This window comes from Ranitomeya variabilis, chromosome 7 (genome assembly GCF_051348905.1).
Source record: "Ranitomeya variabilis isolate aRanVar5 chromosome 7, aRanVar5.hap1, whole genome shotgun sequence".
NCBI classification, from domain to species: domain Eukaryota; kingdom Metazoa; phylum Chordata; class Amphibia; order Anura; family Dendrobatidae; genus Ranitomeya; species Ranitomeya variabilis.
In genome coordinates, this window is record NC_135238.1 from 79792807 (window position 1) to 79812725 (window position 19919).

The 19919-nt window shown below is 41.6% G+C and overlaps 1 protein-coding gene across 2 annotated transcripts in view; it reads right to left on the minus strand.

Moving 5' to 3' along the window:
- Positions 1 to 5696: 5696 nt before the first annotated feature.
- Positions 5697 to 19919, minus strand: part of DHRS7B (dehydrogenase/reductase 7B) — a 65613-nt gene continuing 51390 nt past the window's right edge. For both annotated transcript variants that reach the window (XM_077275341.1, XM_077275342.1), the window contains exons 4-7: positions 11664 to 11874; positions 9714 to 9806; positions 7615 to 7767; positions 5697 to 6041 (exon numbers count right to left, since the gene is read on the minus strand). In XM_077275341.1, the coding sequence (XP_077131456.1) occupies positions 5836 to 6041; positions 7615 to 7767; positions 9714 to 9806; positions 11664 to 11874 (663 nt within the window). In that variant the 3' untranslated portion in view covers positions 5697 to 5835. The remainder of the gene's footprint in view (positions 6042 to 7614; positions 7768 to 9713; positions 9807 to 11663; positions 11875 to 19919) is intronic.

Here is a 19919-nt window from a genome sequence, read left to right on the forward strand (position 1 = left end):
TGGCTGGGCAATATACTACGTAGCTGGGCAATATACTACGTGACTGGCCAATATACTACGTGGCTGGGCAATATATTACGTGGCTCTGTGCTGTATACTACGTCGCTGTGCAATATACTACGTGGCTCTGTGCTGTATACTACGTCACTGGGCAATATACTATATGAGTGGCCAATATACTACGTGGCTCTGTGCTGTATACTACGTTGCTGTGCAATATACTATGTGGCTCTGTGCTGTATACTACTTAACTGGGCAATATACTACGTGGCTGGGCAATATACTACGTGGCTCTGTGCTGTATACTACGTCGCTGTGCAATATACTACGTGGCTCTGTGCTGTATACTGTCGCTGTGCAATATACTACGTGGTTGGGCAATATACTACGTGGCTGGGCAATATACTACGTGGCTGGCCAATATGCTACGTGGCTGGGCAATATACTATGTGGCTCAGTGATGTATACTACGTCACTGGGCAATATACTACGTGGCTGGGCAATATACTATGTGGGCTGGGCAATATACTACGTGGGCTGTGCAATATACTACGTGGGCTGTGCAATATACTATGTGGACATGTATATTCTAGAATACCCAATACGTTAGAACCGGGCCACCATCTAGTGTGTATATATATATATATGTATATATGTATGTATGTATGTATGTATGTATGTATGTATGTATGTATGTATGTATGTATGTATGTATATATATATATATATATATATATATATATATAATTCAGCGCTAGATAGCAGAAAAGCCTGTAATTCAATTGCCGGCTTTTGCTATCTCCTTCACAAACCTGACAGGATATGAGACATGGTTTACATACAGTAAACCATCTCATATCCCTTCTTTTATTACATATTCCTCTTTACTAATGTAAGAAGTGTCTTTGTGTCAAATTTGGGGTCTCTAGCTATTAAAGGGTTAAATCCCGGAAAAAATTGCCGTGGGCTCCCGCGCATTTTTCTCCGCCAGAGTGGGAAAGCCAGTGACTGAGGGCAGATATTAATAGCCTAGAGAGGGACCATGGTTAATGCCCCCCCCCCCCCCGGCTAAAAAACATCTGCCCCCAGCCACCCCAGAAAAGGCACATCTGTAAGATGCGCCTATTCTGGCACTTAGCCTCTCTCTTCCCACCCCCCTGTAGCGGTGGGATATGGGGTAATAAAGGGTTAATGTCACCTTGCTATTGTAAGGTGATATTAAGCCAGATTAATAATGGAGAGGCGTCAATTATGATATACACTCACTGGCCACTTTATTAGGTACACCTGTCCAACTTCTTGTTAACACTTAATTTCTAATCAGCCAATCACATGGCGGCAACTCAGTGCATTTAGGCATGTAGACATGGTCAAGACAATCTCCTGCAGTTCAAACCGAGCATCAGTATGGGGAAGAAAGGTGATTTGAGTGCCTTTGAACGTGGCATGGTTGTTGGTGCCAGAAGGGCTGGTCTGAGTATTTCAGAAACTGCTGATCTACTGGGATTTTCACGCACAACCATCTCTAGGGTTTACAGAGAATGGTCCGAAAAAGAAAAAAAATCCAGTGAGCGGCAGTTCTGTGGGCGGAAATGCCTTGTTGATGCCAGAGGTCAGAGGAGAATGGGCAGACTGGTTCGAGCTGATAGAAAGGCAACAGTGACTCAAATCGCCACCCGTTACAACCAAGGTAGGCCTAAGAGCATCTCTGAACGCACAGCGCGTCGAACTTTGAGGCAGATGGGCTACAGCAGCAGAAGACCACACCGGGTACCACTCCTTTCAGCTAAGAACAGGAAACTGAGGCTACAATTTGTACAAGCTCATCGAAATTGGACCGTAGAAGATTGGAAAAACGTTGCTTGGTCTGATGAGTCTCGATTTCTGCTGCGACATTCGGATGGTAGGGTCAGAATTTGGCGTAAACAACATGAAAGCATGGATCCATCCTGCCTTGTATGGAGCATCTTTGGGATGTGCAGCCGACAAATCTGCGGCAACTGTGTGATGCCATCATGTCAATATGGACCAAAATCTCTGAGGAATGCTTCCAGCACCTTGTTGAATCTATGCCACGAAGAATTGAGGCAGTTCTGAAGGCAAAAGGGGGTCCAACCCGTTACTAGCATGGTGTACCTAATAAAGTGGCCGGTGAGTGTATGTCCATTTTGCAAGCCTGCGAGAAAAAAAAAAATCGCCATACGGATGACACACGGATAAATTTGTGCGTAAAAATCGCATCCTCGCATTGAATACGGAACAGTGTTTTGGGACAATTACTGCGTATTACGGCCGTAAAAAACGCCTAGTGTGACGCCGGCCTAATAGTAAAAACATATTACTATCTTATAGTTCTTTAAACCCACATGGGATATGTATGTTACTTGGACTATTCTATGTATATGTCAATGTTCATTGCCTGAATACACTGGAAGATCTTGCTTTATTCTGTGAGCTATAACTTTATTTTTCTGCGGATGGAGCTGTATGGCAGCTTGTTTTTTGAAGGACAGGATGATGCTTTCAGTGGTACCATTTTTATCTACATTTGTCTTTTTGATCGCGTTTTATTGCACTTTTTGTTCAGTGATATGATAAAGCATTGTTTTTTCCCATGTTTTTTTATTTTTTTTACTGTGTTCACTGAAGGGGTTAACTAATGGAACAGTTTTATACAGCAGGTCGTTACGGATGCAGCGATACTAAATATGTGTACTTTTATTGCTTATTTTCAGAAATAAATGTATTTATTGGAAACAATATTTGTTTGGTTTATATTTGGGGATTTGTTTAAAAAAATATATCTTTACACTTAATGTAAAATGGTAAAAAAATATTGTCTTATAATGGGAAATCAGTGTATAGAGTAAGATTGCTGATCTGATACTCTGCAATGCTTCTGCACTGCAGAATATCACAACAGCATCTGACAGATGGAGGCTCTCAGCAGGCACTCACAAGCCACCTTCCCTGCGGTACCCTGAAGGACCCAGCGGCCATCTTGCGCCGGGGGTCTCCATAGAGACCATCAGGACAACGTGAGCGCAACGTGATGGAAACGCGCAGGGAATGAGTCTTCTGTCGCTGTCACTACTGACAGCGGCATCACAGGGGTTAAATGCCCACGATTAGTGCCAGCACCAATCCTGGGCATTCTTGTAGGGTGTCAGCTCTCACACAGAGCTGACACCAGCACCCAATCGCCGCGGCGCTCAGCGTGAGGCCTTGCGATTGTGCCGCCGTACATATACTGCTGTTTGTGGGAACACAGCTCCCGCAGAGCAGTATATGCACGGCGCATGTCAGGAAGGGGCCAAAGGGTCGACATTAACTTCTAGGATTGCTACTTCCTATAGGTGGCATTAAAGTTATAGTCCTCTTCCTCTCTGTAGAGACATGACATATTTCCCAGAGAAGAATAGTGGCTTACAAATCTCATCTCGGAATGCTTGACATGTCGCTCTCCATAGTGTGAAACGTTACCCCTTGAATCCAGGTTTCAACTGGGAAAACATAACAGATGTGCCGACATCTAAAAGATACCATGTGAACACAGCCTTACACAGCAGTATATCGTAACAATATTCATAAACAGCCACCAGAAATGGGTCCAAGACACAAAGAGGTGCAAGGGTTTCCATTGTAATTTCCTCTGCTTGTTCCACTCCAGGCTATGGAATACAAATACTGATATAAACATTGACCAAGTTACTCACCATGCGACAACTTTATGGAATTCACCAAGGAAGGTGCTTCCAACGGTAATGTAACCTATTTCTTTATTGTGAGCATGAGTGCACACTTACAGTAATGGTGCGCTAATACTTGTCTTCGCTGCTCCTTGCTATTCTCCAACCTCTGGGGCAAAAAATGCCCACACACAGGTGAGGGTCTGTGTTCTACATAGATGTCCAGCCTTAAGACTTTCTGTTAGGTCATCAATATCATATTGATGGGAAGGAGAGACATACATCGCCCCTACAGATCAGGTGTAAGCAGCGGCCGGATATTAAAAAACCCAACCCGCAAAGCAGAACACAACTGCCCCGACTGTTTTGTTGCCCCTGCCAGGCCGGGTACTGCAGACCAGCTCTATGGATCTGAGATGCATTACCTGAAGAGTGTAACAAGCCTGTGAAGTTCCACTTCACCACAATGTTTACATCTGGCCACCACCAGAGATGCTAGTAGCTGATCGATCAGAGTATTGATCGTCTAGTCTAACAATAGGTCATCTATAGCAGTGCAGTGAAAAACCTTTTTAAAGGGAGATAAATATAATGTAAAACAGTGTATTTTTTAAAGAAAAAAAAAATCATAAGTTCCAGTATGTTTCAAATTTTTAAGATAAAGGTTTAGAAATACTTTTTTTTTCCATTTTTGGCAGAAACCCTTTGCAGCAAAAGAAAAAAATGTATATTTATTTTTTTAAGACACAATTAAGTCTCATACACCCTCTTAGACACTGTAGGTTTACTGTAGGGAATTTAATAGTGTGTTCACGAGTTGCTTCTGCAGAACGCTTCAAAAACACTGGGCCTTGAAGACTGATAAGGTGAAAAAAGAAAAAATGTTTCCGGGTGATCAGCTTTATATAATAGTACACTCCTGGGTCAGCTGCCTGGCTCCTCCACTGGAGCCCATACTTTATGCTTTCAATCGGTAGCACCAAACTGCTTCATCCCACTTTTAATCTTTTTTTTTTTTAACCCAAGTCTTTGTAGCTATTCCACTAAGCATCACACAAAATGCAACTTTATTTTGGCCGGGACTGCAGGAAGGCCAGGAACAGATGTCTGACTCAAACAGAAATTGTTTTGGAAAGCTACTGTCGATGTAGAACAACCGGACATCCATCCGCGTCCAGGGTGAGCCGAGAAGAATCCAAGACACTGAAACTACCCCTACCTATTCTCAGGCTATCACTTGGAATCTACAGGTTCTCATCCAAGGACAAAGGAGTTGTCCACTACTAGAACCTTCTTGATCTCGGTCACTGTCCCCACCTTCATACGAACTGAACATGAAGAGGAAGTCAGATCAACTGCAGCCCTGAGTCCTCTTGAAGTTCAATCTGCACGAAGGCGGAGGCAGGGACGCCAGCGCCGATTGTGCGTCGGGCTCACGTGTCATAACCACACGAGAACCCTGGGACCGCGAGTGCAGACACCGTCAGAACTGGAGGGGAGTATAAGCTTTAATATTTATTGGGGCCAAACATTTACATCAAGAAGGGGTTGTTCTAGTAGTGGACAACCCCTATAAAGCCACTGGGAAAAGGTGGGAGGGACGCGGTCTTTTAATTCCTTTAAGTGTGTACTGGTAGGAGAAAGTCCCTGTCTGCTGGTGCCGTCAAAAATAGGCGAAAAAGATACCATGACTGCACGTCTACTACTTGTTTCCAGAGACTCAAGCTAAAATGATGTGATAACTATTTATTAGACCAGATTTAAGATGTTTATTGGATACCTAGAGGCAAATATGTCCAAAGCATGAGGCTCTGTCTGTTTCACCTTGAGCTACGGTACAATGTGGATTGAGAATAGTAAATACTACAGGAGCTACTCTATGGTTATTGTAACAAGTGACATTACTTCAATTCTGAATTCTCATTGCATTAAAAAACGTAGACCTAAAATAACATTTTACTTTAGTGCATAAGAGAACAAGGTATATTCATATAGAAGCAGCCACCATTCTGTAAAGGTAAAAATGTTTATTAAGGCTTCCCTGTATGATCAGGTCTCCGGGGTTCGTTACGGAGCCAGGCTAGATCTATTATGCCTTCTAGCGGAATAGGACATTTGGTCTTGAAAAAGGAATAAGTGTCCATAATTATGCATCCTTAAACTTCCTTTCCTTTTTAGCTCTTGCTGCCATGATAGAAAAAAATATTTTTGGTGCAAGCGCCCTCAGGTATACAGCCAATGTTGGCACCAGACCAGCTACAAGGACATCTTTACTTCTTTCTCCAACAGCTCGAAAAACAATGCGTGCTACCTCTTCTGCTGTTCTTCCTTCAGCTGTATTCTTGTCCATCACTACCGAAAAATAGAAATAATTCAACAAGTAGAAAGAACATACAGGTTTATAATAAAATGAAAGCAGCACTGTGGAAAATTCTCACTGTCGTGTGCCAGTGGCCACAAATGCGCTGACAAAGGAACCACACTAAGTATTCCCAGCAGATGATGGCTGATTTAATCAACCATCATGTGCCTATATCAGGTGAGGATGGTGTGGAGCTCCACCTAAGGTGGTTAACCTGTTAAATCCTGCTATTAATCTCCGACAGCGGCTTTTACCATGTGCCGGAAGGGAGTGCATCATTGTTCACTTCCATCGGCGTACCCGTGATCGCGGGGCACTGATGAGTTGTCATGACAGCTGTGGGTCGATTTCATATTAAGACCCTTTTGTGAAAGCCAGCCCATGGCTGGCGTTCATAGGAGATTGTGATTTTGTTATTTTTAAAAATTAACAAAAAAAAACTCAAACAAAAACATATGTTAAAATCACCCCCCTTTTGAACCATAAAAAGAAAAAAAAAACATGCAAAATATAAAATAAATTAGTCCAATAGGTAAAAGGCATAATGAGAAAAAAAATCAAAATGCCATATTTTTTTGGTCACCACAACATTGCAATAAAATGCAATAACAGGTGATCAAAACATCAAATCTTCCCAAAATGCTATCAATAAAATGTCAGCTCAGGGCACAATAAATAAGCCCTATTACTGCCTCATATCCCGAAAAATTAAAATGTTATGGGTCTTGGAATATGTCGACAAAAGCAAAAAAACACTTTCTCCTTTACAAATTTCTGAATTTTTTTTTTCACCACTTAAATAAAAAACAAACAAAATTAAAAAAAGTTATGGCTCTTGGAAGAAGAGGAAGAAAAAATTAAAAAAGGAAAATGGCCATGTCATGAAGGAGTTTAAGATCCAAATGGGGACCATAAGTAGAGCCGAGAGTAGTCCAGTGCTGCCCTGGCCGGCTTCTCCCGACACAGCTCTAGTTGACTGACAGGTGTCCCCCTGTGTACATGGGGAGAAACCCGTACACCAGAGGTGTCAAACTGCATTCCTCGAGGGCCGCCAACAGGTCATGTTTTCAGGATTTCCTTAGCATTCCACAAGGTGCTGGAATCATTCTGTGCAGGTGATTAAATTATCACCTGTGCAATACAAGGAAATCCTGAAAACATGACCTGTTGGCGAGCCTCGAGGAATGCAGTTTTACACCTCTGCCGTACACCACCTGGCGTAATCCTAAGAGAAGCCGGCAGGGGAACTTTAAACCATGGTGTTTAAGAAACGCTGAGGCAATTCAGAAAAAAAAAAAAAACCATACCTGGCTACTATTGTGCAGCCTGGATCTGACTCATGCCGCTTGTGGTTTGGGCAGCATGAATCTACTGACAGGTTCCCTTTAAAACAGCTTTATTACAAGCCTAATGTAAGGTTCAGCAGTCAAAATGAAAACTGCAAAATGTCAAGATCTTTTTCTTCAATACAGATGCCAATAAAAAAAAATAAAAAAAGGTAATTTGACTGATTGCACATTTCCTTTACAGAGAAACAGATTTTGCTTAAAAATGACCACTTACCTCCATATCTGGACCCATCGTCAGTCACAGCATTAAGCGACAAGTTGGTTTGAATATACCCAGGGCTTACAACAGTGACTGCAATGTCATGTGGCACCATCTCCGCTCTCAGGCAATCACAGAAAGCCTGCATGGCATGTTTCGATGCCGAATCTGCAGAGAAAAAGTGCATTTTACTCAGACATTGGTTGCACCAGCATCAGTGCAGTGGTGTCTAATGGCATACAATGACTCATAGCATATAAAGGTCCCCCTCCCTTGCACAACTGATCTACCATACAGTAGCATGTAAAAGTTTTGGTACCATTTGTCAAAAATTACTGTTATTGTGAACAGTTAAGCAAACTGAAGTTGAAAAAAAATCTCTAAAAGAGCTATAGTTAAAGATGACATATTTCCTTTGTATTTTAAGCAAAAAAATGTAAATAAAAAGGAATATGGTTCAATGCAAAAGTTTGGGTATCCTCCATGGTTAGTACCTGTTAGCAGCCACTGTTGAAAGTATCACAGCTTGTAAACACTTTTTGTAGCCAGCAAAGATTCTTTCAATTCTTATTTGAGGCATTTTCATCCATTCTTCTAGTTCTGTGAGATTCCCAGATCGTCTTGCATGCTAAATATGTCTATTTTGAAGTCTAGCCACAGATTTTCAATGATGTTCAGATCAGGGGACAGTGAGTGCCATTGTTTCTCTGTGACCTTTTTTTCTCCACACATACCTTTGATCATTGTGGCCAAAGAGTTCTATTTTAACCTCATCGGTCCACAGGAATTTGTTTCTAAAATGCATTAGGCTTGTTTAGATGTTATTTTGCGTACTTCTGATGCTGAATTTTATCGTGAGGACGCAAGAGAGGCTTTCTTCTGATGACTCTTCCATGAAGGCCATATTTGTGCATGAGTCTCTGAACAGTAGAACAATGTACCACAACTCCAGAGTCTGATAACAATTTCTAAAGGTCTATTGCAGTCAAGCAGGGATTCTGACTTTCCTCTCTAGCAATATTACAAGCAGCCCTCACTGAAATTTTGCTTGGTCTTCCAGACCTTATCTTGACCTCCACTGTTCCTGTTAAGTGCCATTTCCTAATTACATTTTGAAATGAGGAAAGGACAACTTGAAAAAGCTTTGCCATCTTCTTATAGCCTTCTCCTGCTTTGTGGGCCTCTGCCATGTTCAGAGTGCTAAGCAGCTGCTTAAAAGAACAGCTGCTGGGTTTTTATATAGCTGGGAAATTTACATCACCTGACCTTTCCTAACAATGATAGTGAACAAGCCATAACACTAACAGGATAATTAAGGTCTGAAACCTTGGTCAAAGTTATCTGAGAACACAAATCTCCAAGGGTTCCTAAACATTTGCATTGGCCCATTTTCTTTTCTGTAATTTTTTTAAATATATATTTTATATACACACATACATTTTTTTCCCTAAAATACCAAAGAAATATGTCATCTTTAACTTTAGGCCTTTTAGAGATCATTTCACATCTTCAACTTGCTTAACTGTTCACGATAAGGCTAGGTTCACATTGCTTTAGGGCAATCCGTTTAGCGCTAGCGGATTGCGCTAACGCAATGTTTTTTTTAGGGGCCGCGTTAGGGGTTGCGTTAGGGGTCGCGTTAACATCCCCACTCTCACAGATCCCCGATCTGCGAGAGCGGGGAACGGACCTCGGGCGCGCCGCGGACGCTGCAAGCGGCGTCCGAGGCGCGCCACAGAAGAACGGCACATCGCTAGCGCGAGCCGAAAAAGGCACGCGCTAGCGATGCGCTACAGGGAAACTTCACATTGCTGTCAATGGGTGCGCTAACGGACCCGTTGCACGGCGTTAATTGCGACATTTTCGCCGTGCAACGCTATCCGTTAGCGTGCACACATTAACGCAATGTGAACCTAGCCTAACAGTAATTTTGACCAGGGGTGCCCAAACTTTTACATGCCACTGTAAGTGGGCATAGTAAAGCGATGACAAACTGTTTCTAAAATTGATGGTCACATTAAGATCTTTAGCTTTCCTACTTTCTCATAAAGTAAAATATCCACCTTCTTTACTTCTAGATGCTCAGTATGTAGGTTTTTTTCCTGCGTACTTACATGCCGATCTGAAAGGAATGCTTATTTTCCCCTGAACACTACTGATTGCAACAATATGTCCTCTCTTGTTCTTGATCATTGATGGTAGAAAAGCTTTATGTAAAAATAACAAATTTGTAAAAGAACAAATAAAAGCATAAAAAATTACAGTTACACAAACTGTATATTTCATAACACATTAATGAACCTTAACCCTTTCAGTATGCAGCTATTTTGTGGACACAGGAATACATATAACTTGTTTAAAAAAGTTACACAGTGCAGTATAAGTGACAAGTTACATTTATTCTACAGGTCGGTACAATTATGCGAAAAGCAAATTTTAAATATTTTTTTTTATGTTTTGCTTCTATTATGTAGCCATAATGTCAGAGGTATTTTTATTTTTTCATCAGCCAAGCAGTTTTAGGACTTGTTTTTCGAGGGGAGAAAAATCACAGCATAGAAACTCCATTGTGAGGTGTCATCATGCCTCAATCATGCCTTGATTTATACTAATGAGATGCGGTAAAGTTTCTCCTTTGGAGAGGATCACGTTGTCCTACAGAGACTTATAGGCCATATAATACTCCCCTCAAAACTTAAATATACAAGTAACATCTTCAAAGAGAAAGATGTCAGGGACTCTTGTGTTACCTATTGGATGTAGCAATTCTAAAAGTCAATACTGGCCCTTTAAAAGGGCCTTGCCACGTGACGGAGGAAAAGCCTCGTCAGAAACGCCATTTGCAGACAAGTGTTTCAGGGTGCATGGCCGATAAGTTTCCTTACACCAACTTGACATTCTTCACCAGAAGAAACTTTACCCCATAGACCACGTCAGAGGCCCCTCACCCAGCTATCCGGTTCTGCACTGATGAGGCGCAAACATCCCAAAACACATGTCTGCAAATGGGGTTCGACACCTTGTACTAATTCATGTTGCAAAGTCCAACACCGACTTTTAGGAGTTCGTATTATCTTCCTTTATGAAGATGCTATTTGCATACAAATAAGACACTATTGTGAGCCCCTGCACCCAATTCCTACAGAAAGATACATACACACTAGGGTACTTTTTGGGAAAGAATAACTAGCACAGTCATCAGTTACAGATTTTTTCAGATATTAGTAGACGTTTCCTTTCACCCCAGTATTGGAATTAAACATTATGTTCTATTAGTAACTTTGTACATGTATCTACTGATCTCAGAGTCTCCTTGTTGTGATTTTTTTTATATCTCTTTGTACCTATCTATAATTATTTTTTTCATATAGAGAGAGAACAATGAAATACATATGCATGGATCACATACATATTTGGGTCATCCATGTCCTTTATTATTAATGGAGCTCGCATTTTGGTTGTTTCAAAGTAATGAGCTGACATTTTCATTAGCACATTTTGGGATTACATTGATTTGTTTTTATTCCATTTTTTGGGGAGGTGGATAAACCTAAAACAGCAATTCTGGCATTTTTATGTGCAGGTTAAATACCAGATTATTATTATAAGAGGATCTTTATTGCTCATATAATACATTTCAATACGAAGACAGGCATTTTGTAAACTCCTGCCCTGCCTCCAAGCAGTTAGTATTGGGATCAGTGTTCTTGCCGATTCCAGCAGTTTCTGTGCCATCTGGTCTCCTGCGGGTTGTACTTATGTGATCAGTATGACGTATATATCCATCATGGAGCAATAATGAATCAGGCCCAATGATGCGCATATACTGTACATCATGGAGCACCAACTGGTTGGGAGGCACATACAGGGTTCTATGAATTTTTCAGACTAGGCATGGTTAGTTCTATTATCCGTGGGTGCCAATTTTAAGAAAGTATAAACATCTACTGTAGCAGTCCTTTAAATAGATAAATTTCCTTATGTCTATTAACAAAAAATTACAGCGCTGAAAAAATACAAATATAATACTAATTACAGTGTGTGGGTCAAATCAGCTCACTCACCTTTAGTCAAAGCAACTGGTCCAAAATAGTTTGTGTCCATGATCATTCTGTCCACACTAACCTTGGTGTTCAGAATAGTGCCACGATAACTGATCCCTGCATTGTTAATTAGGATGTCCACCTTCCCCACAAGCTGAAGAATCTCTTTTGCTGCATTTGCAACAGCCTCTACGTCCGAGAGGTCAAATATTACTATATGTGGCTTATGGAACTGTAGTAGAAAGAATAATGATTTACAATTGATAGCTAGGCAGCGGTACAGTATTACTTCCAATATTAACTTGTATGCACATTGTATAATGAGGTTCTACCCGTGGTCGCCTGGCAGCTCTGAATAGGGCTTCAATTGACAGGGTTTGTGCTGGCTACTCCGAATATCAGGTCCCAGGGAAGCCCGAGCCTTCAAACTTTAATCCACTGTAGCAAATCCATATAGGCTAGGGTTAAATTGTATCTCTGCAGGCTTTGATTAGTACACCTGGCTAGCTCTGCATATAAACAGGCTAGGTGTTCACCTAAGTCAGTCTGCTGGGAAAGTTGAGCAGACTGGATGTGTCTAGAAGTTGAAGAGAGAAACAAGTCAGAATCTCTTTGAGAAGAGTCTGCACAGGTCATATCCACAAAACTGTAAGTATCAGTAATTGTTATGGATGCCAGCAGTTTTGTTTGACCGAACTGGGGTAACTTCAATGGTGTCTGAAGTTGTCAGTCTATACTGTTTAGTTAGCACCTGGATAAGACTAGGTATTTATGTTTAGGATTTTGTTGTTTTTGTACTGTGCAAGCTGTGGAAAGCAATAAAAACTGAAAGTTTTTGGACTAAAAGTACATTGACTGTGTGAAGTGAATGCTATCTAAGACCTAATGCATACCAGAGCGAGTGAATCTCTAAGCCCTATACTGGCATGTGGACTTACAGCGGGGAGCTGGGTTAAGTCCTGAAGTAGCTGCTGGCTGGGGGAACAGGTTAGCAGGAATTTTAAAGGTCACCGAGTCAGAATCAAGAGGGAAGACCAGGGTAAAAAAAATCATAAATCAGAAAAATCATCAGTAAACAGGCTCAGTGGGAACAAGACTAAAACAGGCTAAGCAGAAGCTGAACACGGAGGTGAACCAGAGCTAGTTCATTATAACTTGTAGTGGGAGACTGAGACCCAGGAATTTAAATAGAGAGCAGCCCTGCCCAGGGCACAAATCTAAACAAGTCAGAATATAATCCCCAAGTGTCCAGGCTGAGTGATACCACTAGTCAAAGGAGTAAAACAAGGTAACCGTGTAGGTGCCCTTTATCTCCCAGCGACAGATGCAGAAAATGAGCTGAAAGGAATTGGCATGGATGTTGCAAATTGGTTCTTACTGAGATTACCGTATTAGATGTTGCATGACATAAAACAGATTACCTAATAGTTCAGATGTATTAGTATTTAATTACCTTTTTGAGACAAACACTGAGCTAGAGTAAAGAAAAGCTAGGTAAACCTGACCAACTGACAATATAGATTTAATGTGGGGGTATACTGTCCAACTATTTCTCCATAATCTGTGCATATGCAGAAAATGTAAAGAGTCCAGATAAGATAAACCAATCTCACCATGTTCTGGTCTATTTAATCCCCCAAACTGCAGACCCTCATGCAAGCCTTTCTGTGATATGGTAAACATGACTGTGACCCATAAGAGCTAACTACTTTTAAGTACAGATAAAGTACCAGTCAAAAGTTAGCACACATCTATTCATACAAGGATTTTGCGTGTTCTTATTGGAATGTGAATATTGTAGCTTCAGACTGAAGGCAGCAAAACCACAAAGGAACACACAAGAAACAAAGAGTAAAAAAAACAGGCATGAAACAAACCAGAATATATTATGAACCTTAGATTTCTCAAAGTATTCCTTTTGTTCTGATAACAGCTTTACATCTTCGTGGCATTTTCTCAAGTAGACTCATTAGGTAGTCACAAGGAATGGCTTTCCAACAGTTTTGAGGGAGTTCCCAGAGGCGCTGGGCACTTGTTGGCTGCTTTTCCTTCACTGTGTGGTCCAACACATCCCAAATCTTCTCAATGGGTTGAGGTCCAGAGGTGAAGGCCATGTCAAATGATGCAGCACTCCATCCTCCTCCTTCTTGGTCACACAAATCTTACATAACTTAGAGATGTGTTTAGTTCACTGTCCTATTGCAACGCAAGTAATTGTCCCATTAAGTGCAAACCAGATGCACTTGCAGAATGCTATGGTAACCATGACAGGCTAATGTGCCTTTAATTAAGAATAAACCAACCACAATGTCAACAAGCAGAGTATCCCACACACCCTCACCATGCTTCACAGTGGCCACCAAACATGTATAAAACACCATTTTTTCTGTATCCCACAAAGACATGGCAGTTGGCACTAAAAATCTTTTAGTACAGACCACAGTACAGACTTCTACTGATCTAATGTTCAGTCCTTGCTTTGTAACCAAATAATTTTCCATTTTCTTATTTGCAGTCATCAGTAGTGGCTTCTTTGCAGCAATTTGACCACGGGACTATTTCTCACAGTCTCGGAACAGTTAATGTCGATATATGTCTGTTGCTTTAGATCAATGTATCTTTTATGAGGGCTGTTAACTGGGGTGCTGTCAATTTCAGAGGCTGGTAACTCTCATGAACTTATCCTCTGCAGTAGAAGTAATTGTTTGTCTTGCTTTACTGGGCTTTATCACAACAATTGATGGTTTTGATGACTGCACTTGAGGATATATTCAACGTTCTAGCAATTTTCCAGAATGATCAGGTCTTAAAAGTAATAATGGACTGTAATTTCTCTCTACATTGCTGATTTGTTCTTGCTGTATTCTGGCTTCCAGCAGTTGTGGCTTAGGGCTCAGTACTGTATGATACTATGTACCAAGACTGCCTCTATAAAACACACCTGATAGCCGCAAACACTTTCTGAAGGCAGTCGATTCCACAAATGAACTCTTGACAAGCCACATATGTTCGACGGAAGATATTCCAGGTGACCTGATGAAGCTGTTTGAGAGAATGCTGGCATAAAACTATCAGAGTTAAAGAGAAATACATTGAGGAACCCAAGATATAAAATATATTCTGATTTGTTTCACACATTTCTTTATGACTTGTTTCTTTTATCTGTTTTGTCTCGGTTTTGCTGCCTTCATTCTGAATCTACAATGTTCATATTCCAAAAAGTACAAAAGAAAACCACTGTATGAACAGAAGTTCCCACCCTGCTAACCGTCGTTACATTTCTACAGTTTCCGGAATAAAAAGTAAAGCATCATACCTCAGTTACCACCCTAAGACATTTTTTGCCTTAAAAACATCAAGTCATCATTTTTTTTATTATTATATATAACATCTATGACATCACAGCGTTATAAGGCTTTTTTGGTATGACAGGCTTTACTCCTTATATTAGCTTTCTATACATAAACTCTTAAGAAGCGGCTATTTTTTTTTTTTTCACATTTTAGCTGCTAGCCTTTCAAAAGCTACAACTTTTTTATTTTTCTGTCACCATAGCCATACAAGGGCTTCTTTTTTTGCTGGCAAGTTGTATTTCATTACTGAAGGATGAGAAAACGTTTATTGGTGCCATATCAGGATACATAAAATTTTGAATCCCTTTTTATTCTATCTTACTTTTGAAAGCAAAGTAACTCATATGATGAGAGGTTAGAAAAGGTGGGATGGTTTAGCTTAGAAAAAAAGAATTCTCATAGGGGATCTTATTTACAGGTATAAATATCTGTGCGGTCAATACAGAGGTCGGGCACATGACTTATTCCTTCCAAAGACCCGACAAGGGCCAGAGGGTGAAAGAAAGGCGATTACGGCAGCTAAATAGGAAAGGGTTCTTTACATTTAGAGCAGTCACACTGTGAAATGACGACTACAAGAGGTAATAATGGCAGACACTATAGCAGCTGTTAAAAAAGGGCTCAATGATTTCATCAAGACACATAACATTGCGGGTTGTAGTTCATTTAGTGACAAAATGCACCATTGTTGGAGAAAGGTTGATCTTGATGGACCTAGGTCTTTTTTTCTACCTATGAAACTATGACTGAAAAGCGGATTTTCTGTCATTTCCATTTTTAGTTACGGCTTCACTGAATGGGATAAATAATAAGATATTTTCAAAGTTCAGCTCATGCAGATGTAGGGATATTTGATAATTCTTTAAAATGCATTTACATACTGGGAAAAGGGGGGTTAATTTTTATTTTTCAAATAATTTTTTAACCACTTCCAAGATCTCCGTGAACATGGATGTCATGGTGAAGTGATACTTACTGGACCATGGGGCACATGTACAGTCTCGGGATGGAGCAGGAGTAGCACCTATCCTTGTGCCATCCACAACGGGAGTCGGCTGTGATATACAGCCTGGCTCCGACTCCTACTATAAAGATTGCAGCTATATGTGACTGTGGCTGTTCAACTCATAATAAGTAGCCCATGTCACTATTGACAGCACATTATAGACTTTGCCAGAGAGAAAACGCTCCCTCTCTGTGCCATCGGCACCCAAGCAGCATGATCACGGGGCGTCAATGGGCCGTTTGGGCAGTCAGAAGCTTCATAATGGCCTCAATGTCTGCGGTATACAGTGGATTATAAACACCGAGTTTTTCCTGCGGATTTATAGCGGATTTCCCCCTGTTTTTGTGCGGATTCCACTGCGGTTTTACACCTGCGGTTTTCTATTATGGAGCAGGTGTAAAACCGCTGCGGATTCCACACAAACAATTGACATGCTGCGGAATGTAAACTGCTGTTTTTCCGTGCGTTTTTTTCTGCAGCATGGGCACAGCGTTTTCGGTTTCCCATAGGTTTATACTGTACTGTAAACTCATGGGAAACTGATGCGGATCCGCAGCAAAATCCGCATCGTGTGCACAGAGCCTAATAGTGGGGTGTTCAATGTATTATCAATGCGATCAAAAGATCACATGCTCAAGTCCCCTTATTGGGCTAGTAAGTATGGTGAAAAAAGAAAAGAGGGTTTTAAGTTTAAAAATCATTTAATAATAACGAATGGTTTATATGAATACTAAAAAGATATCTAAGCCACCAAAAAAACGAAAAATATTTACGAGTACTAAAAAACTACTAAACACATTTATCTTCTTCACTGAGCACCACAAAAAAATAAAATTTGAAAACAATGCCAGAATTATATCTTTGTTTATCCCACCTTACAAAAAAAAAAAACATTAATAAAAAGTTGCATGCACGCCAAAATGGTACAATATAATTTGTACAGCTCGTTACATAAACAAAAACAAGTTCTTATGCAGGCCCGAGAACATATACCGTATTTTACGCTTTGTAAGACGCACTTTATTTCCCCAAATTTGGGGGGGAAATGTGGGTGCGTCTAACAAAGCGGATATACCGCTTACCATTACAGGCTGGGATGAGGGGGTGTCCGCCGCCGCTACCGCCCGCCGCCACTGTCGCCCGCCGCCGCTGCCGGGGTTGTCCGCTGCTGCCCCGGGCGATGCTGGAGGCTCCGGTGCTGCGGGGGGCTCTGGCGACATTTTGTGAAAGACCAGAGCCCCCCGGCAGTTCGTCCATGCGTTCCAGTATGACTAACTCCGGGAAAATGGCCGCCGGAATCTCGGGAGATGAGATTTCAGCACTGAGATCTCATCTCTCGAGATTCCGGCGGCCATTTTCCCGGAGTTAGTTCCAGTATGACTGACTCCGGGAAAATGGCCGCCGGAATCTCGGGAGATGAGATTTCAGCGCTGAGATCTCATCTCTCGAGATTCCGGCGGCCATTTTCCCGGAGTTAGTCATACAGGAACGTATGTGAAAGTAACCGTAGGCACTACTATACGTTTGTGGTGCTCAAGTAGGTGCCCAAACCGTACAGAGTTATAGATAAACTTGGCACACACGTGGTCAGATGCAAGTGAATTTAATATAAAGAGAGTACATACAGTATGACGTTTCGGTCATAGATTAGACCTTCATCAATGTACCTCTCATAGAGTATTTCATGGTTTAATTGGGTCAACAGGGGAATAATCCCACTATAAGCCAGGGTCAGTTCAAGGGATATATCTTGAGTGCAGCGATTATGGGATGCGGTATCCACCGCTCGTCCTGTGTGCCCTGCAGCACCAGAGCCCCCTGCAGCACCCCTCGTCCCAGCCTGCAGCCCCCATGCAGCACCGAAGCCCCCTGCAGACCCCATCATCCCAGCCTGCAGCAATGCTCCACTCCTGCCTCCAGCAACGACCCTGGGACCCTGATCCACCGCAGCCACAACCCCTGGTAAGCAATAAGACGCATGGATTATAAGAAGCCCCCCCAATTTATTAAAAAAAGTTTTTTCCTATTTTTCTCCTCAAAATTTGGGGTGCGTCTTATAATCCGGAGCGTCTTACAAAGCGAAAAATACGGTAAATAAAAAGTTAGAGCTCTCTGAATATGATAAATCCCCCACTCCTTTAAAAATGAAGAAAACATTGTTGTAAAAACATTTTCTGCTCCAAAATATGAATATATACATTGTGTATCACCGGAATCATATCGAACTGCAGAATAAAGGTGACGTGTTAGTAATGTGTCATTATTCACTGTGGCAGGTGCTTCTTACAAAATTACAATATCATCAGAAAGTTAATTTATTTCAGTTCTTCAATACAAAAAATGAAACTCATTCTATGGAGTCATTACACACAGAGTGATCTATTTCAAGTGTTTATTTCTGTTGATGATTATGGCTTACAGCCACTGAAAACCCAAAAGTCATTATCTCAGTAAATTAGAATACTTTATAACACCAGCTTGAAAAATGATTTTAAAATCCGAAATGTTGGTCTACTGAAATGTATGTTCAGTAAATGCACTCAATACTTGGTCGGGGCTCCTTTTGCATCAATTACTGCATCAATGCGGCATGGGGGCGATCAGCCTGTGGCACTGCTGAGGTGTTATGGAAGCCCAGGTTGCTTTGATAGCAGCCTTCAGCTCGTCTGCATTGTTGGGTCTGGTGTCTCATCTTCCTCTTGACAATACCCCATAGATTCTCTGTTAAGGTCAGGTGAGTTTGCTGGCCAATCAAGCACAGTGATATTGTTGTTTTTAAACCAGGTATTGGTACTTTTGGCAGTGTGGACAGGTGCCAAGTCCTGCTGGAGAACTAAATTTTCATCTCCAAAAAGTTTGTCGACAGAAGGAATCATGAAGTGCTGTAAAATTTCCTGGTAGATGGCTGCACTGACTTTGGTCTTGATAAAACACAGTGAACCTACACCAGCAGATGACATGGCTCTCCAAACCATCACTGATTGTGGATACTTCACAGTTGCCACAAGCAGCTTGGATTGTGGCCTCTCCACTCTTCCTCCAGACGCTGGGACCTTGATTTCCAAATGAAATGCAAAATGTAGTTTCAGCTGAAAACAACACCTTGGACCACTGAGCAACAGTCCAGTTCTTTTTCTCATTGGCCCAGGTGAGACGCTTCTGGTGTTGTCTATTGGTCATGAGTGGCTTGACGCAGGGAATGCGACTCTTGTAGCCCATGTCCTGGATACGTCTGTATGTGATGGCTCTTGAAGCAATGACTCCAGCAGCAGTCCATTCCTTGTGAATCTCCCCCAAATTTTTGAATGGCCGTTTCTTAACAATCCTTTTAAGGCTGCGGTTATCCTGGTTGCTTGTGCCCCTTTTTCTACTACACTTTTTCCTTCCACTCAGCTTTCCATTACTATGCTTGGATACAGCTCTCTGTGAACAGCCAGCTTCTTTAGCAATGACCTTTTGCGGTTTACCCTCCTTGTGGAGTGTGTCAATGACTGCCTTCTGGACATCTGTCAAGTCAGCAGTCTTCCCCATGATTGTGGAGCCTACTAAAACAAGCCCAAACACGTTCGGTCTCGCATGAGGGGTGTTCACACTGGGATGCATTGAGTGTGCTGGCCAGCCCGCCTAATCGAAAAGTAGGGGTGTGACTAATAGGCTGTGAACCAGACACTATGCAGTACCATTGTGTGAACAATGCCCTATGTGGGCCTTTATTGTGCACTTGTATACTGGGCACTCACTCCCTCCAGGAGTGGTATATGGCGAGTGGCTGTTGATCTGGTATCTTGCACCTGTGTTGCTAACATCTTGCTTTATGGGCTGGCTGCACTCTGCAGTGCATTTGTTCCAAGATCTGGGCAGGTAAGTGTGGCTGCCTTTTTTTTCTGCTGTTGAAAATTGAATTTTTGTAGACCTTGA